We start from the raw sequence: 26,855 nt of genomic DNA on the forward strand, positions 1-26,855 counted from the left end.
CCCTGACAGTTAGGAACTTTTTCCTAATGTCCAACCTAGACCTCCCTTGCTGCAGTTTAAACCCATTGTTTCTGGTTCTATCCTTAATTGAAGTTGTACTGTGCACTTGCAATACTTTAAAGTCCACATTTCCTACAGGAAATAGCAGCAAGAACTTACATTTTTTCATGTGCTCTCTATGGAAACCATCTTTGTTCAAAAAGGGCCAATTTTCACCCAAAAATTATTTGCTCAAAACGTTGGTAACTTTTTTTACACTCAGAACAAGAGATGTCAAATTAATTACTTAGGTAGCACAAGGGGATATGAGTAATGTGATGAAAATAAGTGAGGGGAAAGTTAGGCTGAATATCAGAAAAAAGCCTTCACGACACAGAGCTATTAGGCTCACAGGGAAGTGACGCAAAATGGAGCCTTGAAAAGTTGACTGAACAAAGCGCTAGACAATGTACTGAAGGAATGATTCTGCCCTGGGCAGTAGGGACGGACTAGGGAGCCTAATAAGTCTTTACCATCTTTAATTTCTATGATAAAGCCCTAGAAGTTAGTATCTATTAGAAATGTTTGTTATTAATAACTTAATAGACATTAAAGTCTGACCTCTAGTGCTCATGAATGATATCTACAATGCATGTTTTAGTGACTGACTAATTTAGTATTCCTATTTGTTTTTTCCATCTTTCTGTTCACACACCCTTTTTTCTACTGTTGGTGCAGACAGATCAGTTATAATTTTTAAAAGCTCTATATGAGCAGATGACCAATCTTTGCATGCATGCTAACACACACACACACATACACACACACACACACACACACGAAGAAGCAGGCAAACTTCAACTGGTTTCCAGTTTCCTCTCCAATCTAAAACTCAGCTCAGGTTTGCAAAGAAGGCTACTAATTCTTTTGTTGAACTTGGGCCTAATGTTACTGCAGTCTGCTCCCACCTTTCTGAGAAGGTTTCATCCCTTATAAATTCTAATAGGGTTCTATAAAATTTCTTCAGAATAAGCTTATAGAATGTCATCAAGATTGATGGCCTCTCTAGAGAATCTGTAAACTCACCAATAAAATTTAACAGCAGATTATAACCTTACTACAGAATTCTGTATTTTGGGCTAAAATTTCTATAAGAATTTGAAAACTTAGATTAATAAAGTGATTAGTGATTTTGGGTGCCCAACTTGGGAGACATCAAAGGGATCTGATTTTTAGAAGGGCTAAGCAAACACTCTCTGAAAATCAGGTTAAGGTGCCACACATTGTACCCCACAAAAATTCCCATATCCAACATCGCTAGCCAGTTTTGAAAATTTAGGCTATTATTCAGGATTAAAAATTATAAAACAAGGACCAATTCCTGGATTCAATTGATCCCCTGAAGGGGGAAGACTACCCTAACCATACACACAGTAGGCAACTTAAGTGAAAAAGTCCTTTGGAGGAAAAACTGAACCTCGCGTATAGTCTCAGGCAGAAGCAATGCAAACCCTGCTGACTCTCACTTGGTTTCACTGAAGATGTCAGCCCAAAGCAAAGCCCAATGGATGCAAACCCATACAAAAAGAAGCCAGGATAAAATTTGCACAAACCTCTGAATTAAACAACCCAATTTTCATCCAGTTAGAGCAAGAGCCTCTGAACTGGACGTTGTGATCAGTACTGTTATTAGTGGAATGTGGTTTCCAGATTGATGTGGTTGTTTATGCATCATCAGTAAAAATTACACAGAAAAAAAAGTTTTGCATGAGTACATTGTACAGAGAGGTTCCTTAAAGCACATATTACAGCCAGGGTGCACCAGGTCACTTTATTACCCTCCTGGCATCTCTATCTGATGAGATAAAGTAACTGACATTTCCCAGACAGTATCTGTATTAATCAAGTCTAAACTATTATGAAACATTGAGCCAAAAAATTCCACAGAAACCTTCTGGGATGGCTTCTGCTGCTTCTTTCTTTCACAATAGCCTGTTCTCTCACACTCCACATCATCACCAAGGGATGTTTAGGGAACTTTAAGCCTCCACAGTTTTCACAATCCTGATCTCTCTTGGTTCTCTTGTGTCTGATGATTCCTTCAATGTTCCCTCCCCTCTCCTAGGCAGGGCCAGCTCCAGCAGGGCCGGCTCCAGGCACCAGCTTAACAAGCAGGTGCTTGGGGCGGCCAAGGGAGAGGGGTGGCACCTGCGGCAATACAGGGGTGGCAGGTCCCTCACTCCCTCTAGGAGCGAAGGACCTGCCACTGAACTGCCGCCGCCGATCGTGGCTTTTTTTCCCCCCCAATTGCCGCCGCCGATTGCAATCACGGCTTTTTTTTTTTGCTTGGGGCAGCAGAAATGCTGGAGCCGGCCCTGGGCTCCAGGCACCAGTAAACCAAGCACGTGCTTGGGGCGGCACATTTTCAGGGGCGGCATTCCAGCCAGCTTTTTTTTTTTTTTTTTTGCTTGGGGCGGCAAAATCCTAGAGCCGGCCCTGGCAGCAGCAGCGCGTCCTGCACGGGGGGCGCCCTGGGGCTGCTGTGGTTCGCGTCGGGGAGCAGCGCCCACACCTTATGGGCGGGCTCTGAGCGCGGGACACTCGGGCTGGGGGCCGCCCCATGGGGTGCACAGAGCCGCCTGCAGGTGCCGCAGGGCGACCGCCCCCCAGCGCCGCAGCCGGGGCTGGGCGAAGCGGCCTGAGCCACCCAGGGACTGCAGCAGGGCGGCCAGGAGCAGCAGCAGCAGCGTGGCCCTAGTGGGGACTGGTGCCCAGGGCTCTGCCGTGTGGGGCCCGCATCCCGCTCTCCGGGGCTCCACTCCCTCTGGGGCTGCCCTGCCCCGGCTCCTCAGCTCTCTGCTGGGTTGTCCCCTGGCTCTGCCCTCCTGCTGCTTACCCTGACCCTGCCAGCACCGGGCTGGATGGAGGTGAGAGGGGAGCGGGCAGAGTCAGCACTGGTGTGGGGGAGCCCAGTGCTGGGGCAGCAGGGAGTGTGGGTGCGGGGGAGAGCCCAGGGCTGGGGTGGCAGGAGGTGCGGGTGGGGGGGGGAGAGCCCAGGGCTGAGGGGGCAGGGAGGTGCGGGGGGAGCCTAGGGCTGGGGTGGGGGGCAGCCAAAAAATTTTTTGCTTGGGGCGGCAAAAAACCTAGAGCCGGCCCTGCTCCTAGGCAGTCTCACAAATTTCTATCCTTGGCCTCTTTCTCTTCTTCCTGCACCCCCTCTCAGGGTGATACCATCCTTTCATACAGCTTTAGCTACCATCTATGAACTGAGGCCCCATAAATCTTGCTCCCCATTTCTGGGATGTCTGACTCTATCTAGTCCCATATCTCAGTCTGGATGTCACACCATCAACTTAAACCTAACCTGGCCAAAACTGAACTCCTGAACTTTCTTTGAAACCCTCCTTTCCATTCCCCTCATTCTCTGTCACTGTTAAACACATCATGATACCAGAGGTAATCTTAGTCTCCTTCTTTTCCCATGCCTCTCGCATCCAAATCCTATCACTTCTTCCTCAAAGACCTGATCTTTTCTTTTTGTCCAGACTGTTAGGACTCTCACCCAGGCCCTTATACTCTCCCATCTTGATGGTTATAAGCTTTTCTCTGTATCTTCTGACCCCTACAGTGCCCTCCTCTAATCCATATAAAATTAGGCCACTAAAATCATATTTTGTGCCAATCTGATTATATCAACTCCTCTTTGAACCCCCTATTAGTTCCCCTTTTCCAGCACATCAGGTGCAAGTTTCTTCTCCTTGCCTTTATGACCCTACTTCTACTACTTACCCAACTTTGTCTCTTATCACCTCAGTAGGACAGCGGGAGGCCTGGTTTCTGACAGAGACTGAGACTTTCCAGAAGCAGAACTGTATAAACACAATTACTCAGGATGAACTGGGCAGCAGTACTAGAGACCACCATAAACCACACTGTTGGCTGCTCTTACTGTACAGAAACACATAACGATATAGACCTGCCTAGGTATCTTATTTCTAAAGCACCTTGTCACCTGGTATCTGGGCAAAAACTAACATGTTAATGTCAGTGTTTTAATGTAGCAAATCATTTTTAAATAATATGTCACATTTCTCTAGAGCTTTTCATTAGAGGATCTCTAAACTCTTTACAAAGTTAAAGATTATCAGCATTGTACACCCAGGGTAGCTGGGGCAGTAAGGGCCAAATTCAGAACTTGATGACTGCCCCATTGCAAATGAGGCCAGAATCTGGCCAGGAGAGTTGACCAAGATCAAATAGTGATTCAGGGTAAAATCAGAAATAGAACCTAGAACTTTTGACTTAAAATGTATGTCTACACTGCCGGGTCTCTGCGACCTGGGCTTGTCGACGTAGTGTTTCCAAACCCATGCTTGAGCGTCCACCCTGCATTGTAAACATAGGTTACTGGACCTTGGTCTCACAGCTGTGCTAATGCATCCATACTGCACTAAGCAGACCTTTGGACTCAGGTCTGTGGCTTAAGCTGTGTCCACACTGCAAAATGACAGGGCTTGGTCCTGAGTCACAGAGGGACGTGAGCTCTGACCCAGCCCCCTAGCAGGGTCCTAGGACCCAGATCCTGAGTCAGACTATTTAAACAACAAGGAGTCTGGTGGCACCTTAAAGACTAACAGATTTATTTGGGCATAAGCTTTCGTGGGTAAAAACCTCACTTCTGCAGATGCAGAGAGTGAAAGTTACAGATGCAGGCATTATATACTGACACATCCCTTCTCTACATGTGTCAGTATATAATGCCTGCATCTGTAACTTTCACTCTATGCATCTGCAGAAGTGAGGTTTTTACCCACGAAAGCTTCTGCCCAAATAAATCTGTTAGTCTTTAAGGTGCCACCAGACTCCTTGTTGTTTTTGTAGATACAGACTAACACGGCTACCCCCTGATACTTGATAGTCAGACTATGTGTTTGTGGACAGAAGAGGGGATTGGGCTCAAACCTGAGTCAGAGCCTGGGGTTAGTGTGCAGTACCCCCAGTCTCACTCTATAAGCACTGGGGGCCTGATTTTTCAAAAGTGCACTGCCCAGCTGCTATTGACTTCTTTTGGAGGTGGACGTGCTCAGTATTTCTGCAGACCTGGCCCTAGACCATGCCAGCTCCCTAAGGTCTCAATCCAAGTCCCATAAAGTCCATGGTAGTTTTTCCCAGAACTTCAAAGGGAGTTGGATTGGGCCCAGGATAAGAATCTGGACTGGACTGAAATCTGAAGAAGGATACAGGGAGTTTCCCTGTTGCAATGTTTGTTTGTTTTTTAAAATGTTTTCCTTTAATTATTCTGACAAATGTTCCTGGTAAACTCTCTGACATGGGTCAGTGCTTCAAAGTAACATTTACTGTGGTCTCCAGTACTGCTGTCCATCTCTCAGCCTTACTAACTGAGTTTACACAATTCTCTTTCTGGAAAATCTCAAACTCTGACAGAAACTGACCTGCCACTGTCCACTTTTCCTGCTGAATATATAAACGACCTTACCACATCCCATAGGCTGTCCTAAGCCATAACCAGTGTTCCCTGTCAGCGCCTCAGATGTTTGATAAAAAAATCCTGTAATTTCAAAAGTTACTTTCATCCAATTTCTTACGTATTTGGAATGTTGAGAGCTCTCTTTCTCTCTGCCGTACTCCGCATGTAGTATATGTGCATTCTTTTTACAGAATATCTACCTGAGCGAGGTGATATAGATAAACTCAGAACATGAAGGGCTGGATTCTCTTATCACTTACACTGGTTTTACATCAGTGTAACAACATTAGTTTGACTCCCCATTCAGACTAATGTAAATCATGAGTCCATGGAGTAACATCATGCGGGCAGTGACAGGAGAATTAGGCCAAGAGTTACACCTGTGTGAAACACATGTAAATAGAAGGAGAATTGGGCCCAATGTGTAAATGTTTTTTCTATTATTTACCAAAAAATCCCACCCAGAGGCCCAGGTTCTCAGCATAGCTCTATTAAAGTCAACACTAGCCAAGGATCTGGCCTATGGATCCTCATGGAAATCAGGAGTACAACTGGTCAGGAATTTTTCATTGGAAAATACCAATTTGTTGAAACAGGTTTTTCCAGGTGGAACCAAAGAGCCAGAGATGGGAATAGCCCAGTTAGAGCCCTCACTTGGCATGTGGGAGACCTAGCACCTAATTTGGAGTCAGATCTTCATCCTGGGTCTCCCACATTGCAGGTAAGTGCCCCATCCACAGGGCTATTGAGTTGATCTCTCCTGTTGGAGCTGTGCCATTAGTATAGATAATTAAATATTGGGGGGGATAGGGTGAAAGAGAGCAAAAGTGATACCTACACTATAGCCCAGGGGCTCAGACACTCATCTATGCTGTGGGAAACCCAAGTTCCAGTCTCTACAGCCCTATGGGATGTAATCATGTATTCAAAATAAACAGCTCCAACCTGAGAAACATAGATGGTATAACCTGGGGGGCTAGAGACTTGAAGTGAGTTATTGGCTATTCTAGAAATGGAGGGGGTGTTTTTCTTTTTTGTGTGCAATGTTTTTTTTTGGGGGGAAGGGGTGTTCTCACCTCCTCACACACATTTCCTGCTGTGTCAGTTTCATCCTGATGTGGAACAAACAAACAAAACTTCCAGAAACTTTGAAATTCTTTGCAAACTAGGATGATTGTTTTCCAGCCAGTCCTAATCAGCAGTAACTGTACTGAAGTCAATGGGTATACAAAGTTCTTTAAACTTTGAATGGATATAATTGGTCTTCTAGCTACCTACACTATAGCCCAGGGGCTCAGTTACTCATCTATGCTGTGAGAAACCCAGGTTCCAGTCTCTACAGCCCCATGGGATATAATCATGTATTCAAAAGGAACAGCCCCAACCAGGGAAACATAGATGGTATAACCTGGGGAGCTAGCTTGCCTGGGATGAAAGCAGAGACTTGAAGTGAGTTATTGGCTATTCTAAAAATGGAGGGGGTGTTTCTCTTTTTTGTGTGCAGTGGTGTCCCAGGTATCACTGGGAATGGGATAGGAGAGAAAGGAGAACAATAAAATGATATTTATTTCTTTTTAACTGTTATTTCTGTATTGGCAGTGCTCCTTTAAATTGCACAAAGGTTCTACTGATTGGGAGTGCTCAAGCCACTTTCTTGGAACTGTTTTTTTTTTTTTTAACCTCATTCCTTGTCAGTTACAAGTAGAAGTGATCTGGTGGCTGTTAAAGGTCTAAGTGCTTGTAGCTTTTGCTCTCCTGGCTCACACAAAAGCAAGAAGGCTGAGCAACTTCCTGTTCAGTATGTGCATTTTAATAGCTTGGTATTTTAAATTAGTGACACATGGCAAGTGGATCAATTTGATGGAATACTAAAAAGGTGCAGAAGACAACCATGCTTCAGCTTGATGCACTGACATGCCAACACATAGGGGTAGAAGTAAGTCACCTCTGGGCAACAACAGTTTAAAGGAGACAATCTGTTAATTGGGATAAAATTGAACCAATCACACAGCCACTATTGCCTAGATCCCTGAATACCGCCAAGAGCAGATCAGAATGTAGGCCAGGCCTTAGACTGTAAGCTTCTCAGGGCAAGGACTCAGTCTTCTTTTTCTGTAAAGCAACATGTACACTGATGGTGCGGTACAAAGAAAAACAGTAGGATGTTCTGTTCCCAATCCAGAGTTGTGATTCAAGCCCCTCTCTGATGTGAACATAAATACCATTTTCAATGTACAGGCTGGAATAAGGCAAGTGGATAAAAAGATGCAGGTGGCCTGTACATATTAAATCACAAGAGATGATGAGGGACTTGCTCATTTAAAGAAATGCATCCATCCTAGTCCTTCCAACAGAGTAGCAAACCACAAGAGGGCAGCATCATTTAAGACTTCACATTTCAAAAGGAAATCTGCACAATACTTTCAAAAGAGGAGCGGGGGGAAGCAGAGGACTTAAGTTCATAACTCTGCTAGATACTAAAAACCATGGACTGAACAGAGACACCGGATTTATGGCTTAGTACAACAATCTGTAACCCACTAAGTCCCTTGTTTTGACCTATGACTGCAGAGCTGCTCTACATTGAATGGTCCCTTACAATATGTGCTAACTACTTATGCTAAACAATCTGTTCGACCTTGCATTTTGCTGTGATGCTGGGAGTTCCTTTCCCAGACCTGAAGAACAGCTCTGTGTGGTTCAAAAACTTCTCTCTCTCTCCAACAGAAGTTGGTCCAATAAAAGATATTACCTCACCCTGCTTGTCCTTACTTCCTAGTCCAAGCCTTCCTTGCTTCACAACAGCCCATCTATGAGTTAATTAACAGGGGGAATGGTATGGAAAGTAATCAGAATTAACATTCAACCGTTATAATCTCAAAGCTCTTTACAAAGGCAGGCAAGTATCATTTCCCCATATTCTAGAGTGGGAAACTGAGGCACAGTTTAGTGAACTGACTCTCAGTCAAGTGCCCCATACACCAGATCACGGTTAAACCCTTGACAGCCCAGAACTCTGAATGCATGCTGCTCATTAGGTACTCTGATACAGAAGGAACCATTGCAGCTTTTAAGAACGAGGAGTACTTGTGGCACCTTAGAGACTAACACATTTATTTGAGCATAAGCGTTCATGGGCTAAAACCCACTTCATCGGATGCATGCAGTGGAAAATACAGTAGGAAGATATATATACACAGAGGACGTGAAAAAATGGGTGTTGCCATACTAACTATAACGAGAGTAATCTGTTAAGGTGGGCTATAATCAGCAGGAGAAAAAAAACTTTTGTAGTGATAATCAGGATGGCCCATTTCCAACAGTTGACAAGAAGGTGTGAGTAACAGTAGGGGAAAAAAATTAGCATGGGGAAATAGGTTTTACTTTGTGTAATGTAATGACCCATCCAATCCCAGTCTTTATTCAAGCCTAATTTAATGGTGTCCAGTTTGCAAATTAATTCCAATTCTGCAGTTTCTCATTGGAGTCTGTTTTTGAAGTTTTTTTGTTGGAGTATTGTGACTTTGAGGTCTGTAATCGAGTGACCAGGGAAGTTGAAGTGTTCTCTGACTGGTTTTTGAATGTTATAATTCTTGACGTCTGATTTGTGTCCATTTATTCTTTTGAGTAGAGACTGTCCGGTTTGGCCAATGTACACTCTTTGGGAGGACTGGGGGAAAGTACCTGACAATGACAAGCATTCTATGGAGCAGCAACCATCGTTTATTATGCGTGCACAGTGGCTAGTGCAGTGGGGCCCTGATGCTTGGCTGATGGCCCCTAGACACTGCCGCAATACATATAATGCCAACATTCCCACTAACTCCAGGACTGGACCCAAAGGCTGATCTGGATTTTTAAAGGGCCTAGCTTCCAGATATGTATCTGTATTGGCTTTATGAAGCACCTTTGAGGAATCACTGCAGAGCTCTTCAAGATAAAGGTTCTTCAATGGTCCCTTATTAGCTAATTGAAGGCCATGGCGTTTCTGTATTTGTTTTGTGACAACTGGTTTTAAATATCCCAAACAATGTTTATGTAAATGAGCATAATCCCCATCCAGCTCCCCACCCAGCATATGCATGGCAGGCTCTTATGCACAGCCACCCTTATGGGTGAGTTGGGGTTTGTCTTTATTCTGCTACCTAAGCAATTAATTAACTTAAACAAATCCATGGGCACGGACTGTACTTACTGACTGCACTCACTGACAGGTTAGCACGTTCCTCAGCCATATTTTCTCCCAGGCTGTTTATCCCCAGGAGTTCCTGTCCCTCCCTCTAGCAGATGTTCTCGCTTTAATCTCAGCTTGACACTCAACCTTTTATTGTCCTCATTTTGAACTAATGAGCCCTGCTCTGGCTGCCAGCATAAGTCACCAAAGTCCCAAAGCTTGACATCCATCTTGTCAAAGCTGGTCTTAACCACATATCACTAGTTTATTCACAGAACCAAATCGAAAAGCCTGCCTCATATAAAGGAAGTACAAACTTCATTTATCTTTTGGCACCATCAGGTGTAGTTCAGAAAAAAATGATGTGAGATCAGAGCAGGGCCCAACTTCCCAGCTTGTTTCCCACATTTTCATATGGCTCACTTGCTGTTTGTATTATTGACCTCCCAATCAATAACAAGGCAGTCTCCATTTTTTTTCTATTTGCTGCCATATGTAGCTGTGTACGTCAGAGGAGAAGTTTTTGGTTGTTTTAGTTATGGGGGGTTTTTTTGTTTGTTTGTTTTTTGCTGCTCCTGACTGAGCCTCAGGAAATCTGGGTTCAAGGCCTACTTCTGCCCCAGACTTTCTGTGTGACCTTGAGCAACTCAATTATCCGGTGCCTCCAGTTTCCATCTGTAAAATGAGATTATTTCTGGCACCATTTGTCCGCCTTGTCCATTTAGAGTGTAAACGCTTTCCTGCAAGACTGTCTCTTACTATTGTATGTACAGCACCCTGTGTGCAATGGGGCCTTTGTCTTTCTTGGGGTATCGATGTGCTACAGAAGTAAAGTTCAAGGAACTTGCTGCCGTGGACTTTCCCTGCAGGCAAAGTTCAGAGTCATGTGTGGGAGTATATATAAAATCCAAATTTTATATTCAGACACACATTCAGCCGTGCCAAGGGTTGATGGGTTGACTTGCTGGGATTTATGGTTTGTTCCATTCCAATTTCTACAGCTATCAATCTATCTACCTTAAGGTTTTATACTGCTGTCCATCACCACAGTATCTGAATGCCTTCCACATAAAATCACTAGAAAGAGCAAAAGCCCTAGTGCACTCTGTGGTATTTCTCCCTTTTTGGAGTCACAGCTCTGCTTGGGATAGGCCTTTATTTTGTTTTTTTGTGTGGTGAGGGTTTAGAGGCAGAAGGGAATGTCAATGTCAATGTCATTGTTATGGTGGGAAGGTTTTGTCAAAGCAGAATGTATTGCCACATTTCCTGAAGCTGGTCAGACACTGGGTGGACCTGCTCTCCTCTGAAGTTTGTCCCATATATACCCACTGTACCTTCAGAATGACAACTAAAGAAGCCAGTCGTGTCAGCCAGTCAATTTTACTTTTGGAGAAACACATGGTAATGTTTATTGGACTGTATGAGCTGGAGCATGATGTTTTATTTTATGCTTTTTAAGGGGATGACGGTGAAAAAGGAGATCAAGGGGAGGTCGGAAAACATGGAAAAGTAGGCCCCAAAGGACCAAAAGGTACGTGTGGTAGTTTTGATAGTATTGATATAGGGATATTAATACAAATAAAACAGAACAATATGTCAATTGCTAGTCATGATAATACCTTGGACTAATGCTGTACCAAGAGATCTCATAATATTTTCTAAACATGAATTGATTAAGGCTAACAACATGCCAGAATTACTATTAATATGGGTATTACTATTACTCTTATATACCATAAGAAAGTCACAACTTATGACTGACTGCCAACCGTCGTGTGACAGGCCAATAAGTTTCTATTGCTGACTTCCTTCTATTGCTGCAGTTCATCGTGACTGAGGCATGTGGAAGATTGTTAGCTGATCAGATCACATATGCACCTCCTGGCCTCACGGCTAGTTCATCAAAAATAACCTGGACCCTAATTTCATCTCCTCTTCAGAATATGAACGAGAGGAAAAACTGCAACATGTCTGGAATTATATGGCTATAATGGAGGGATTTCCATTTAGCTCTGATTAGAAACATTCAAAGCCACATGTAACAATACATAGCCTGACTTCATATTTCAACATAAATCAAGGTTTTATTGTCCCTTGAGTCAAATACCTCCTTAGGTGAAACCTAGGCTAAGAGTTACCTCTAGGTCAATACATCTTGACATTTATCTCAACAGAAGCCAATATCTGTGGAATTTTCAAATTTACAGATAAGCAAACTGATGCATAGAGGCCCAGATCTCAACAGTATTTAGGCTGTTCCCATCCATTGAAATCAATGGACGGTAGGAGCCTAAATATCTGTAAGGATCTGGGCCAGAGAGAGACTAGGTGAATTACCCACGGTCAAACAGCAAGTCGCTGTCTAAATTGGGACTAGAGCCAAGGACTCTCAGCACTCTGCTCTATTAGACACACCCCCTCCTTGGATAATGAACAGTACAACAGCATTCTGAGGCAGAGAAAAGTACTGCTAATTACAGAGTTCAGAGTAAAGCTTATTTGTAAAGTCCCATCTCATAGTTTAACCAGCTGTTTTTGCAATACTGATACATACACATGTTCATTCTCCCATTTGGCAATGGGCTAAGTATTTCAGGATGCTAATCCGTAGCATTGTTTTACATTTTATAGCTAGAATATTTTTTAAAATTCTATTTACTAGCTGTTATAATTAATACATCCTCTAATTCTGTATATACATCGGCTACATAGGACCACGTGTGACATTGTTTCAAATCATAAAATAGTGACTGGAGCAGATCAGAGGGAAAGGGATCAGTTAACACGTGTTTATTAAATGTTTTTGTGGCATTAAAGTCATATGTGCAGATGGAGAGCCCACAAAACTGGGATCTCATAATTTAGCCAGCCAATTTGCAACATAAAACAATGGCAAGTATAAAGGTGTGTATTACCATCAGACTCTGTGCACCAGAAAAATCCTGTAGTGACATGCAGCAAAAACACTGGGCCACATTTGGCAATCCTGACTTTTACCACAAGTAAGGACTTCAGAATTTCGTCTGGTAAAAGAAATCAAAGAAATACTTGACGGGGTTCTCGAACTTCATTGCATTTTGACCCCCTTCTGACATGACCCCAGGAAGGGGGACTGAAGCCTGAGCCCACCTGAGGCCCATCACCCCAGGCAGGGGGGCTGAAGCCAAAGCCCGAGGACTTCAGCCCCAGGCAGGGGGCCGGAGGCCTGAGCCCAGCCGCGGGCTTCAGCCCCAGGCACTAGGACTCAAGCTTCAGCATTGGCCCCGGACCCCAGCAAGTCTAATGCCAGCCCTGGTGACCCCATTAAAATGGGGTCATGATCCACTTTGGGGTCCCAACCCATAGTTTGAGAACCACTGAGCTATTGGCCATGGATTTGCTGTGTAGCATAATTAATATATGAATAACTAAAATGGGTTTTAATCTGTATTTTCAGTATAAAGGATGATGGCTCCGGGCATGTCAGTTGAGAGTTTTAATAGAACAAGAAGTTCTGAAATGTCATGCTGTTTATTCCATAGTACAGGAGGTCAGAACCATCCATTAGTATCGTCCTAATACCTCCAGACACATAGGCCTTGCAATGCTGAGCAGACAAATCCCTAAATACATTTAAAATTCTGGGCCAGGAAGACTGAGCAGGAGGGGAAAAGATAGGCGATCCTCTGCATAAAATCAATGGGAATCTTGTTTAAATCTTTTTTTTCCAGCATGAAAGTTACATTTCTGATGTCTGCTAAGAACTTGTCAATTACAGAGATTGGCAAGAAGGATAGAGAGCCCAATTTTTGGCCAACGCATTGGGGACCTCCAGAGCTAACAGCATGAGCTGCTATGGAGCTAAAGAGCCAAAGCTCTCTAAGTGGGGATGTCACAGACTCATATCCCCTGTGGATCGGCCCAGAAGAGGACCGGTAACACACATTGTTTCATTGCACTTGCACACCTTAAAGTAACAAATCCTCTAAAGAATGAAACTGTCCTGCGAATGGGTAAAACCATTCACCTTCTTTTCATTGCTTTCCTTTTCAGGAAACAAAGGAGCTGTGGGGGATAGTGGGGATCAGGGAATGATTGGAAAAATTGGCCCAATCGGTGGAAAAGGTAATTTATGTGTTTCATGTTACTTTTTTTTTGTGAAGGTACATATTCAATTATGACATGATTTGTATGTTTTTAAGAATTACAGCTATTAAGTACAAATAATTCAGATTTAAATAATGTCTGATTTATGTTCCCCAAATATATTTACACAGGCTAATTGGGGATCATGATACAGTTTGGTGTGTGTATGTTCTAGCTAAGCTAAGAAAGCTGATCTCTTTTAGATTACAAAATAAAAAGCATAGGGTGAAATCCTGGCTCCAATATGGCAAAACTCCCATCGACTACAATGAGGCCAGGATTTTACCAGGGCCGCCCAGAGGGGGGTGGGCAAGTGGGGCAATTTGCCCCGGGCCCTGCAGGAGCCCCTACGAGAGTTTTCAGGGGCCCCCACGAGAGTTTTTGGCGGGTCTTCGGCGGCAGGCCCTTCAGTGCCGCCGAATACACTCGGATCGAGTGAAGGACCCGCTGCCAAAGACCCGGAGCTTCTTCCACTCCGGGTCTTCGGCGGCGAGGGCTCCTTCCGCTCTGGGTTTTGGGTGGCAGTTCGGTGGCGGGTCCTTCACTTGTTCCAGGACCCGCCGCCGAAGTGCCCCAAAGACCCAGAGCTGAAGGACCCCTGCCGCCAAAGACTCCAAGCCCCCTGAATCCTCTGGGCAGCCCTGGATTTTACCCGCTTGCTTTCAAAGCCGAGGATCATAAGTCAATATTCTGCTGCTTATTATTCATGCCAAATGTCTGGACCTGGCTAACCACCTTGGTGTGCAATGGGCCAGCTCCTTGCAGGAGACCTAGATTTGGCAGTGATTTTAGGACTCATGTTCTGACACTAATTACTTATTCTGAGAGCTGTCCCTTATATATCAAGGTAGAATATAACTACACCTGTCTGACCTGTCAGAAGAGGCCCTCAGTTTTCAAACTATACAGATACAATTATAAGTTACTGCATAAATACATCAAATAAACATGCATGTGCCCTCTTTATTCATATTGTTTGGTTTAATTTCCACTTAGGCAGGAGGGAAAGGAACGACACTTTTATTACCCCTGGTTACAGTGGAATGGAAATTTGATACAGCTACATGACTGTCTGATGTGCTCTGAGGTTTAATTTTTACTATGGCTTGTAACAACCAATCATAAAGTGCAACACCTGTGTACTCAGCTTTATTAGTGTGTGGTTCCTGGGCACTAGCATTGTTTGTGTTTGTTTTTAAGACAAAACTGTAACGATGCTGCCTCTGGCGGGACACAACTGAGAGTACCAATTCAGGACAAATTGCTTAGAGCAGGGCAGTTACAGCCCAAGGCTGAGGTTTCTCCACCTTTAAGGCACACCCAACCAGCCAGACAGAGAGGACTTTGGTTTTACCCCACTGGCTAACCATAAGTCATACAAGCAATTCCCTTAGACACTCCAGTTTCCCAGTATTACCACCAGTGCCACTCATTATGGGGACGAATGGTTATGAAAATCAATGCCCCAGTAAAAGAAAAAAGAGGTTCTCCTGATCCCAAAGGACCAAGCCCCAGGCCCAGGTCAATATACAAATCAGATCTTACCCACAAATCACGCTGTTGCCAATCTTTTAGAATCTAAAATCTAAAGGTTTATTCATAAAAAGAAAGAAATATAGATGAGAGCTAAAACTGGTTAAATTGAATCAATTACATACAGGAATGGCAAAGTTCTTGCTTTATGGCTTGTAGCAGTGATGGAATAAACTGCAGGTTCAATTCAAGTCTCTGGAGTACATCCAGATGGGATGGGTCATTCAGTCTTTTGTTCAGAGCTTCAGTTTGTATCAAGGTTCCTCCAGAAGTAAGAAGCAGGAGTGAAGACAAAATGGAAATGAGGCAGCTGTCCAGGTGGAAGGACACCTTTTTGTTCTTACTGTGGAAAATTACATCAGTAAGATGGAGCTTGGAGTCACATGAGCAAGTCACATGTCCATGCATGACTCAGTTTGCCGGCCGATGCCATTGTTTACATGTTAGTTTGAATGTTCCCAGGAAAGCTCAGATGTGGATTGGCATCTCCCAAAGTCCATTGTCAGTTAAATGTTTCTTGATTGGGCACTTACTGAGAATAGTCCCTTCTCAAGAAGCTGACCAGATGCTTCACTGAGGCTACTTAGAATCAAACCACATTGATATACAAGTACATAGCCAATATTCATAACTTCAACTGCAAAAATGATACACACATGCAGATAGCATAATCATAATCAGCAAATCACAACTTACACAACAACCTTTGCACAACATTTACTGCAAATATATAACAGCGTTTGCAACAATGATCTATACAGTCACACGTTATGTCAATAACATCACAAAAACACCCAAACATTTGTTTAAATAATCTGAAAGAACTATATGGACTTTGCAAGCAAATAAGAAAAAAAGGCAAGTCTAACTTTTGGCTTTGCATTACTGAGTCTCAACCTACAGCCTTTTCTAACATCAGTTCCTATTGGCTTCAATGGCAGACATGGCTGAATAAAGATAGTTGTACAAAGGGAATGGAGAGCGGCTTTAGACGTCTGCTGGGGATTTCCCTGACACAGGGGGAATACCCAGTTGGAGTAAAACTAGTGTATGCTCCCAAGAGTAGGAGCAGGCTGGAGATGGGTAGAAGTTGGAGTGGTCCCTAGCTGACTGCTGTAGCCCATGTAATTGAGAACAGCTGGCCCTTAGGCTCCCAGACAAGATCAAGGGAGCAGCAAAGTAGCTTAGATCTCCCCCATCCCATTGACTTCAGTGGAATTACTCCAGATTTATACAGCATTTGCAGAATTTGACCCCAAGGGACAGATTTTCAAAGATATTTAGGCACCTAACGATGCAGGTTGGCATCTAGTCAGATTTTCAAAAGCACCTAAATATATAAGGTGCCTAACTCCCATTGATTTCAATAACTTGCCAAGGAGCTTTTGAAAATCCCACTAGGTGCCTACTTGCATCCTTAAATATCTACATATCTTTTAAAATCTGACCCCAACTTTTTAACTCAATCCAGCTCTTTGTCTAGCATAGTGACTGTTACATTTACACCACCTCTGATGGTCAAGAAAGAATTATACAATCAGTTTGGAAGAAAATGAGGAAACAAACAATTAAAAATGTGTTTCTGTTTCCAGAAGCAAAGGTTGTTCAAGCTAGATGGAAGAAATTGCTGCTGGTATTAGGGTTCAGTTTATTGCTTTAGGTGTTCCCAGGTGTTTCCTGTCACAAAATTGAGGTTATACCCAAACCAAGAAATGAATGTATTTTATCATGCTAACTTACTATATGTCTGTGATGAGGGCGGACAGTGAGAAAGAATTTTTGGCATCCCAAGTTAAAAATAGAAAAGGTCATTCTGAAAATGGGGGAACTGGCTCTGATGCCAAAGTATCCCATTCTTTATTACCAACATTTGTAAAGAATTTGCCCACAGCAAGTGATTCTTTAATACGGCTCCTTATGCCATTACAAACAACAGCCAAGATCTTCAAAACAGTGACTGGTGTTTTTGCATGCCTCCGTTTTTACTGACTAATCGGAGACACTTTAAAGGAGCCTGATTCTAATGAACATCCGCCCTCTGCAAATTAAGCCCCTTTAAGGTGCATCATTAAGACACCCAAGAATTGTGGTACCCAAAATCACTAGTCACTTTTTGAAAATGTTGGCCACTGTCTAGTATTGATTTCCATGAGATAAGAAGTCAGTAGTGTTATTATGTATTTACATTGGTGTAATTTTGGGCTTCTTCATGGCACATTACTGTGAGAATCTACAGAACACTGGAAGTCGTTGAATGTGGCTTAGTGTACTATGCTTTCAAGTAGTAATAATCAGTCACACTCGGGACTTTCACTACAGTGCAGCCATGTCCACACAAGGATGTTGATGTACAGCAAGCTGGTGCACTGCCAATTCACACCCTGGCTTGCCCAAGAGCACTAATTGGCCCATAGAATTTAGCTTTTGCTAGATATATTAATATTCTTCAGTATATGAACAGAAGACCCAAACCCATTCATGGTTTAACACTATAGAGTATTAGGTGCTTTAATGAAATTTTCCAGAATTTCCATCTGTCTGTACAAAAGGGAGTCAGTTATCTTTAATTAAAATGTCCATACGCTCCTGATGTCTTCCACACAAAAAAAATACAACTATATTAAGGAAAAGAAATAATGTAAAAATACATGGTGTGAAACTACAAGATAGAATGAATATTAAGCAGGGTTTGATCTCTGAACTAAAGGTGCTATTTAATCTACCAGAGAGAGCTGAAATGAATTTTAAATAAAGTCAGACAGTTTTCTGATTCAAACAATTATGAGTGGCTTTGAAATAAAGCTGCTCACTCATCTTTTTGTATTAGTACATCTACTTAGATATGGATCATTGGAATGATTTTCAAAATATGAGAAACACAATAAAAATAAAAAACATAACACTTCTATGGATTTATTCTGAAATGAAATGAGGTCCCCTACCTACCTCAGCTAGAGAGCCATTTGTCAGCTGTGTGCATTGCTAAATGCATCCATGGAAATTCACTGGGTTCTGTCAAACCAGCCTTATCCTGTATCTTAATTTTACATGATGTAATCCAGTGCCATATGGACTCAGTCCTGCAAGATGCTGAGAGAATTCCCACTGACTTGCTGAGGGCTTTCAGCATCCAGCTATATAAAGGGCATTGTGCAGCTCCCCCTTAAATTGAGTGGGTACCAGGCACCAGCCACCCACAAGAGGCCTGAGCTATCAATGGGTGAGCTATTAAAGTTTTCTCCTTCTTTTCATTCACCAGAATTAATCATGGATTGTTTGATTTGGCACATCTGCTAGAACAGCACATCAGGGTCCTTCTGCCAAATGCACACAGCTAATACATTACTAAATAAATTTCCAACATGTTTTTCAAACACGCTCTCCTGAGATATGGGAACGTATTTTTTTTTCTTCATTCAGGTGACAGAGGAATCAAAGGTTTATCTGGGGTGTCTGGAGGGAAGGGAAAAGCAGGTACAGTATGTTAGTTACCACTACATTTCCTGAGCTGTGTCTTTCTACTAAGGATGGTTGAACCTGCTGGGGTGCCGGGGTTTCCTGACATTTTGTAAGTTTGGGGTTTCACTGAATAATTGAGATCCATGAAATGGTTTCCACCCTTAATTTAAACCCTGTTTCTTTATCAAAACTTTTTTTTAAAACAAAATATAGATTTTTAACTAAATGGCAGCTTAGGCTGTGCAAACCATAAAGATTCTTGTGAGAAATTAACTGCATCCCTCCCCTTCCTGGGAGTAGCAGAAGAATGAAATAAAATATATAGAACCCCAGAGGTCATATTTTATCAGGCCCAAACACAACCCAAACTTCAATGGTTTCAAGTTGTCATGGTTGTTAATTATTTACTGCACCATAAGTGCAGAAGAGAGTGTATTGACATAGTCCCCCCTCCAAAAAGTTTCCAGTTTAAGGGCTCAATGCTCTTTTCCATGTCCCTGGTAGAGAAGAGTCTATGCCGGAAAAGTGGGTATGTTCTATGTCTGTAGCATGTTCATCCCTTTCTCTGACCTAATAGAAGTTCCTCAGCCCAACTCTCTGGAGCAAGAGTAGGGTGGGCTGGGAAGCCAGCTGGTCTCCTCTGGATATCCCCAACCCACAAGGGACGCCAGTGGCATTAATAGATCCCAAGGCTGTATTAACTTACCCTGCTTTTACTTCTCTGCCAAAGGGAGATAAAATGATAGCGACAGCTGTGATAGGTGAAGTCCCGGCTGGTGGATCAGAGGAGCAGAGGATATGGCGATTAAGGGGGTGAAACCTCCTACATCTAGGATGGGCCTCCCCTACCCCAGGAAATAATTGTTCTTTTTCAAGATCAGAGATATCTAAGTGGGTGAGAAAAATCTAAACCGAAACATCAATGAAAAGTTACAGTCACATGAAAAGTTACAGTCACATGTTAAGGAGGCACAGTCCAGCTCCCAGTTAGGTCAATCAGAGTGTTATCATCAGTGGGTGCAGCACTGGGGATAAAGAGATGCTAGCTTGCCACAAGTCAGCAGTAAGTCTTCTAGAAGGTCTGAGAGCAGATTGGCAGGTCAGGCAGTACCATGCACTCACCCTTCATTCCCAGCTGGTGAATCAGGTGTTTTCTGTGTTGCATCAGGCACAGTCTGTGACTGTGGGAGATACCGCAAAGTTGTTGGACAACTGGATATTAATGTTGCTCGACTCAAGACATCCATGAAATTTGTCAAAAATGGTAAGCTTCATCATCATTTATTTTACCGTCCCCACCTTTTTATTAATGATTATTATTGTTATATTAAGGTAGTGCCTAGAGAGTGTGGAAATATATATAAAGAGACATCCCAGCCTCACAGAGCTTCCTATCTAAGTGTAAGATTATCGACAACAGGGAGATACAAACAAAGAGGTAAAGGATGCACCAGGGACCAAGGAGATGATAGGTACTAGCACAATTGGCACTGGGCACAGCACACCAACTGCCCAATCATTGTTGAGTTTGTAGCAGGCATCGCAGCAGAGAAGAGCTAAGGAGGGATTTGAAGGAGGACAGTGAGATGACTGTAGATATTTACTAGGAGCTGCGCCCAAGCTTGAGGGGTGGCCAGGGAGAAAGCACAAAGTTGCTTGTTGGAAAATGTTAAAAAATATAATTAAAGGCCGTCAGCTCTGATTCTCCACTGCCTGCCACCTGGGCTAGTCACTTCCACATGGGCAGCAATCAGAATGGTAGCACTTTATAGCCACTTTGACTACCCTGACTATACAAGGAACAAGTGTGTGCCAGTCTGCTCCATGGCGTGCAAGGGAAAAGGAGGACACAAGAAACCGCCTGCCCCTTGCAGCCCTGCACAGTAGCTGGGTGTAATTGGAGTCCCAGTGTTCACTCTTTCCTCGTGCCCCTGAGGAGTCAGACACCCAAAAGGGGATAAGCATGGATAACGAGGAAGCACGCTTGTGGTCAGAGTTGCCCAAGCATGCAGTTGGGGAATGTGCTGTGCACCCTGAAGAGACAGAAGAATGGCTACTCGGCCCCAGCACACCTGGGAGCTCTGGGTAGGACTCCACACTATGCACAGTGCAGGCTAGTGCTTGTCTAGCATGACTGAACCCTCAGAGGCCCGGTTATCAGAGATAACATATCAGATGATGCTGAGCACCCACAGCACCCTTTGTAGTCAAGGGATATTGTAGAGACTCAGCAGTTATGAAAATCAGTCCAAATTCAAAGGCCTAGCTTGAGCCACCCAAGAACACTGGCCTCCACTTACACTGAGAGGGCCCTAAGGCTGTTCGCGTTCTCGCTTTTGCTTTCTGGAGCGCTATGCTGGCATCTGTATTAAGTCACAAGTGAAGTGAATGTGGTGATCTCATCTAGTTGCCCCGACTCGTTTGTCCATCTGGCAGGACATGATCTGAGAACCACGGCTGCAGAGAGGCCCAGAACTGAAATGCCAAGGGAGATGCTGAGCAGTCAGGACTGAGAAGCACTATGCCTTGCCCTCACTTGTATAAGAAGCATACCACCCGCATTAATATCATTCCCTGTTCATGCCTTCATCGTTATAATCAGAAACTCAGTTGTGGGAAACCCATTTCCCAGCTTTATGGGCTATTTCGACTGTTGTTCTGTTTAAGGAGAGACTTGTGTACGTTTTGAGAGACCGTTAATAGGATGTTTTTCTTTCTACAGTAATAGCAGGAATCAGGGAAACAGATGAGAAATTCTATTACATTGTCCAAGAAGAAAAGAGCTACAAGGAGGCAGTGACCCACTGCAGGATCAGAGGGGGGATGCTGGCAATGCCGAAGGATGAGGCAGCCAATGCACTGATTGCTGACTACGTCTCCAAGAGCGGCCTCTTCCGTGTGTTCATTGGGGTGAACGATATGGAAAAGGAAGGGCAGTTCATGTATGCAGACAACACCCCATTGCAAAATTACAGCAACTGGAAGGAAGGGGAGCCGAAGAACACGTCTGTGCATGAGGACTGTGTGGAAATGCTCAGCACGGGAGAGTGGAATGATTCAGAGTGCCATCTGGCTATCTACTTTGTCTGTGAATTCAAGAAGAGAAAATAAAATGCCAGAGTGCTTGCCAGGCAGCGTCTGGACCTGCAATAATTCCTCCTGAGTTATCCATTAGAGGTGATGCGCTGGGCAGGGCTAGGAGGGATAGGGCCTGATGCTGCACTCACATACACTGGTGTAAAGCAGTAGTAACTATGTTTAAGTCAATGGAGTTACACTGGTGCTCGTGGAGTCAGAATCAGGCCTGCAGAGAGCTCCTAGCTTCCCAACTCATGGGGAAAATCAGTGATTTTTATTTGGGGTTTAAAGTTCTTGGGCTAAATTTAGAACCAGCATGAATGAGTCTGCCTCCATTGATGGAGTGACAGTATGTGAATAATGGGGAAAGTAACTGGTGGAACAGCTTATTGAAATGTTGCACAAACTCCACTGAGGGAGAGTATGGCTTTTAGCCACACCAGCACTGCACTGGGGGTGGCGCACAACCACACTGCTCCACAGGCAGCACCAGATGGTAGACTGCACCAGGGAGGCACAATATTTTCTGCAGCTCCCTGGTTGTGTTAGGGAGTGGAGGAGTAGTGTGCAATGTCCCTTTAAGAGCTGCGAAAAACCTCCTCTACTGCCCCCATGGTAGCTGGATGGATATGCTGGCTGGTATGGAGCATCGTTCCATCTCTCCTCAGCCTCCCCACTGCTCCCCACCTCTCCCTGGCCAGTTGCTCTGAGGTAGGGGTTACTGGGTCTGGGGCTCCAGGGGGTTCTGGACCACTGCACTGTTCAGCCTTTTTCTTTCTCCAGTGATTGGCTGGCTGTGGGTTTTGTTGGTTTGATTTTTGGATTGGGTTTTTTTTCCTCAGCCACTTGGGGGATGAGAGGTGAGCACCAAAAACGTTTTCTGCCCTGGTCAGCTTACTGGCTAGGGCTGCTCCTGCTTGCATGAGCAAGTGGTCAGCAATGAAAGCAAAGATCCCAGCTATTTATTATTCTACTTTGGCATTTACCTAAGAGGCCAGATTTTGATACCCTTGCTGCTGCTTCCTCCCTGAGTACTCCTGGTGAAATCATTGGGGCTACTCCAAGACCCTCCGTAGGAAATACTCCAAGATCATTTGGATATCAGGCTTGATTTTAACCCTGATTTTAAAGGTGTGTAGGATATAACATTTTAAAAAGCGATTTAGGTGCTTAGGAGTCTAAGGCTATGTCTACACTACCACGGTAAGTCGACCTACGCTACGCAATGTACCTTAGGTCGAGTTACTGCGGGGTCTACACCACAGGGGGTCAACGGGAGAAACTCTCCCGTCAACTTACCTTACTCTTCTCATCGGGGGTAGAGTACAGGGATCGACTGGAGAGTGATCTGCTGTCGATTTGGTGGGTCTTCACTAGACCTGTTAAATCAACTGCCAGTGGATCGATCTCAGAGCGTCGATCCTGGCTATAGTGTAGACTTGCCCTTAGGACATGTCTACACATAAACCACTACAGTGGCACCACTGCACTGCTGTAACACTTCAATGAAGACAGTACCTACGCTGCTGAGAAGGCTGCTCCCACTGGCATAGGCAATCCACCTCTCCAAGAGACGGTAGCTAGGTCAACGGGAGAATTCTCCTGTCGACCTAGTGCTGGTCTACCCTGGGGATTAGGTCAATTTAACTGCGTCTCTCAGGAGTGTGGATTTTTCACACCCTGAGAGACATAGCTATACCCAAGTAAATTCCTAGTGTAGACCAGGCCTCAGTGTCATTGAAAGTCAATGGGACTTAGGAGCCTAGGTCACTTTAGAAAATGGGACTTAGCCATCATTTAGGCCTTTCAACACGGAGCAGAGCAACATCTAAATAGCTTTAGAAATCTGGGCCTTTGACTTAAGGCCAAACCCTGAGTATGGGTGGGGCATATGAAGTGGAGTAAAGAGAGAGAAAAAGAAATGGTTTCTTGCAGGGTCAAAGCATGATGCATGGGAGGCCTGACTTGGTTTACACCAATTCCATGTGAGTTCCTCATTCAAATACATGGTCAAATCAAAACAATGGTAAGAAATCTGAACAACTGCTCTTTGACTAGTGATGAGTTAAAGTAATCCAGGAGCATGCTCAGAGCTGGGGGAGAAAAGCATTACGACAGCCTTCAGTTGCATGGCCAAGGACACAAAAAAGAGAAGTGAGCCAAGAACTAATTTGTGGGTATCTTCTATCCTCCAAGAGTGGAATGTCATTTGCCAGTATTGGCTGATTACACTGAAATCATTGTCAAATAGACCTCTTTCCTCCTCTTCCAAGGCAGTAGCATTTGTGTAATCTTTTCCTTTATAGAAAAAAAAAAGAGTTCAATGTAAAAATAGCCTACCTGTGCATTCGTACAACATTATGGTTAAGATTTGGTTACTAACTTTTATTAAAGATAACAAAAATTTAGGGCAATACAATTATGTTATTAATGTATTAAAAGAAAGGTTGACAAGACAAAAAGTAGGTGAAAACAATGGAGTTGAGACTCTGAGTAGTTTAGTTACAGTACAGTGGGAACACCTAAAATGTTCATTCTGGTCCTAGAGATATTCACAATTTCACAGATATTCCCTAATTTTGGGAAATAGATATTTAGGACAACCACTAGAACTGGAAATGTCTCTAGAACCAGAGTGAACTGTAAGTGCACCTACCGTAGATTTTTACATACACTGTCTATAATGTATATATAGTAAAACTTATACCCATGATCTTTTTATTAAAATCATTTTAGCCTGTTTGGCCCATCTTTCCTCAAACAGTTCAGCCATTAATCTCATACAGGCAATAAATTGTTCCATTTCCTTTAATTCTTTTATTCTGTTCAACCATATGTTGAAAGTTGGTATTTGATTTTGCAGCCATAGTGATGAAATACATTTCTTGGCTACAGTCAAAAGACTTCTAAACAGGTACCCGTATTTGTTTAATTTCAAATAAGATCTTAAAGGTACACAAGTCAGAAAAGCCTTTATAACAACCAAATGACATGTACTAAGACAACTAACAACACTATATTCAGTAATAAAAATAGCACCTATGCACTGAGGGAAGTGGACAAGTTACATTTGCTTTGGAAAGCACTGGTCTGGATTTTCTGGCTTTAATGTGCTTACATTTTGCATTTAATTCATATTTAGTGTGATCAAGAAAGTTGTGAAAGAAGAAATGAGCAGGTTCAAATGAGAGGCATAATATTTGTTGCTTTCTGTTTGCATAGGAAGTGAGAACAACATCTTGTAAAGGTATTTTTGAACTCTTCCTGTTTAATCACTACGTACTGTGTGCCTGACTCTGCAGTCATCCCACCTCACCCTCTGAGTTTCTCCGTGCTGATATTTCAACATACTGAGACAACATTTCACTCTAAGTTTTATTAGAAGGGTGGGGCTGATAACGTGTATGGTCCTGTCTTACAGACAACAGTGGCAAGGCAGGAGAATAGTAAAGCAAACTGAAGAGAAACCACAAGGAGGATTTGGTGGGGTGAGGGGAGCATGCATTTTCTTAGGTTCTGATTCAGCAGAGCGCTTGTACAGTGCCCAACTATAAGTGTGTGTTAAAGTCCCATTGAAGTCATGTGTGTAAGTGTTTTGCTGACCAGATGGATTTAAGCATGTGCTTAAAACAGTCTAGTGCTATTTATTCTTTTGGTCTTATTATTTAAAGTGTAGAATGATCAAATACTATTTAAAGTAGACAACAATTAAACAAATGTCTCCTTTAAGGTTTCAGAAGTCATGAATCCTGTTGCGACTATTTCCTTTCACCACACAATTGAAACCTATTTTATCTTATCTACAATTCACCTCGCCTATTTCCCAGCTTCCTGAAAGCTTTAGAGCAGTGTTATTAATTTTAGTTACTTACAAAGCACCAGGGGACTGCACACTAGAGCTTTACAACACATGCAAATGGTATCGGGGCACTGCACTTCACCAAGCTGCTTACCATCCAGATTGGATAAATATAAACCAAACAACTAAAAGGATAAAGCATGAGGTGGAAATCAAACTGAGTCATGGTTGATCAACAATGGAGGATTACGCAAAAAGCTGTGAGTCTTAAGGAAGAATTTGACTGTGGAGTTGAAGGAAGCTCAGCACATAGTTATACATGGAACAACTTCCCTCTTCTACCGAGTCAACTTCAAGGTCTCGCTCCTTATCCTGAAATCACTCAATAACCTTGACCCGGCATAGAAAGGATATGACCAAAAGCTCTGTGCTTAAGACCATGGTTGACAATTCAGCTCCTCTGGTACAATGGAACTTTCTATACTAAGGGTAAAGCTCATCTGTGCAGGAGACCACTTTCCTAGGGACCAGTCCAAGACTGTGAAATTAGCTCCCAGAGAAATGAAAGACCATCACAGACTTCACCATCTTTTACTACAAGTGCAAAGTGCAGTTTTTTGACTTGCCTTCTTCAATATCAACAGAGCAGTATGAACATTTAATAAACATGAAATAAAAACAATAGTCCACCTAAATGAAACACTTCACTGAACACAATTATCCTCCTGGGATAGAGAGAGAGAGAGAGAGAGAGAGAGAGAGAATGAAACACACGTGACTGCTGTTAGTCATATCACTTAATGCATCACTCAAAGGCAATCAAATATTAGGAACTGTGGGTGTTATAAGAATCTATGTAGAATAGAATATGGAAATGTGAAAAAAGCCTGGAGTTAAGAGTGGAGGAAAAGGGAATTAAGGAAGGGAAACTAAGCAGAGCCCAATAATTTGTTTCATTTTTGCATAATTTGTATTTGGCTAAAGCATATCTTCCAGAAAGGCATCCAGTTTTGATCTGAAGACATCAAAAGATGGAGAATCCACTACTTTCATTGGTAGTTTGGTCCAGTGGCTAAGCCCCTTCACTGTTACAAAACTTGTGCCTGATTTAAGTTTGTCTGGCTTCAGATTTCAGCCATTCCTACTTGTTCTGCTTTTCTCCACTAAATTAAAAGAGATCTCTAGTACCTAGTATTTCTCCCATTGAAGGTACTTGTACA

General features: G+C 43.2%; 1 protein-coding gene across 1 annotated transcript in view; it reads left to right on the forward strand.

Moving 5' to 3' along the window:
* COLEC10 (collectin subfamily member 10) overlaps positions 1 to 25,565 on the forward strand; it is a 34,174-nt gene extending 8,609 nt beyond the window's left edge. Inside the window, exons 2-6 of the mRNA XM_005303381.5 lie at positions 11,101 to 11,172; positions 13,674 to 13,745; positions 18,720 to 18,773; positions 19,927 to 20,022; positions 21,481 to 25,565. Of these exons, the coding sequence (XP_005303438.2) occupies positions 11,101 to 11,172; positions 13,674 to 13,745; positions 18,720 to 18,773; positions 19,927 to 20,022; positions 21,481 to 21,869 (683 nt within the window). The 3' untranslated portion in view covers positions 21,870 to 25,565. The remainder of the gene's footprint in view (positions 1 to 11,100; positions 11,173 to 13,673; positions 13,746 to 18,719; positions 18,774 to 19,926; positions 20,023 to 21,480) is intronic.
* Positions 25,566 to 26,855: the final 1,290 nt, after the last annotated feature.

The sequence above is a fragment of the Chrysemys picta genome, chromosome 2, assembly GCF_011386835.1.
Source record: "Chrysemys picta bellii isolate R12L10 chromosome 2, ASM1138683v2, whole genome shotgun sequence".
Classification (NCBI taxonomy): domain Eukaryota; kingdom Metazoa; phylum Chordata; order Testudines; family Emydidae; genus Chrysemys; species Chrysemys picta.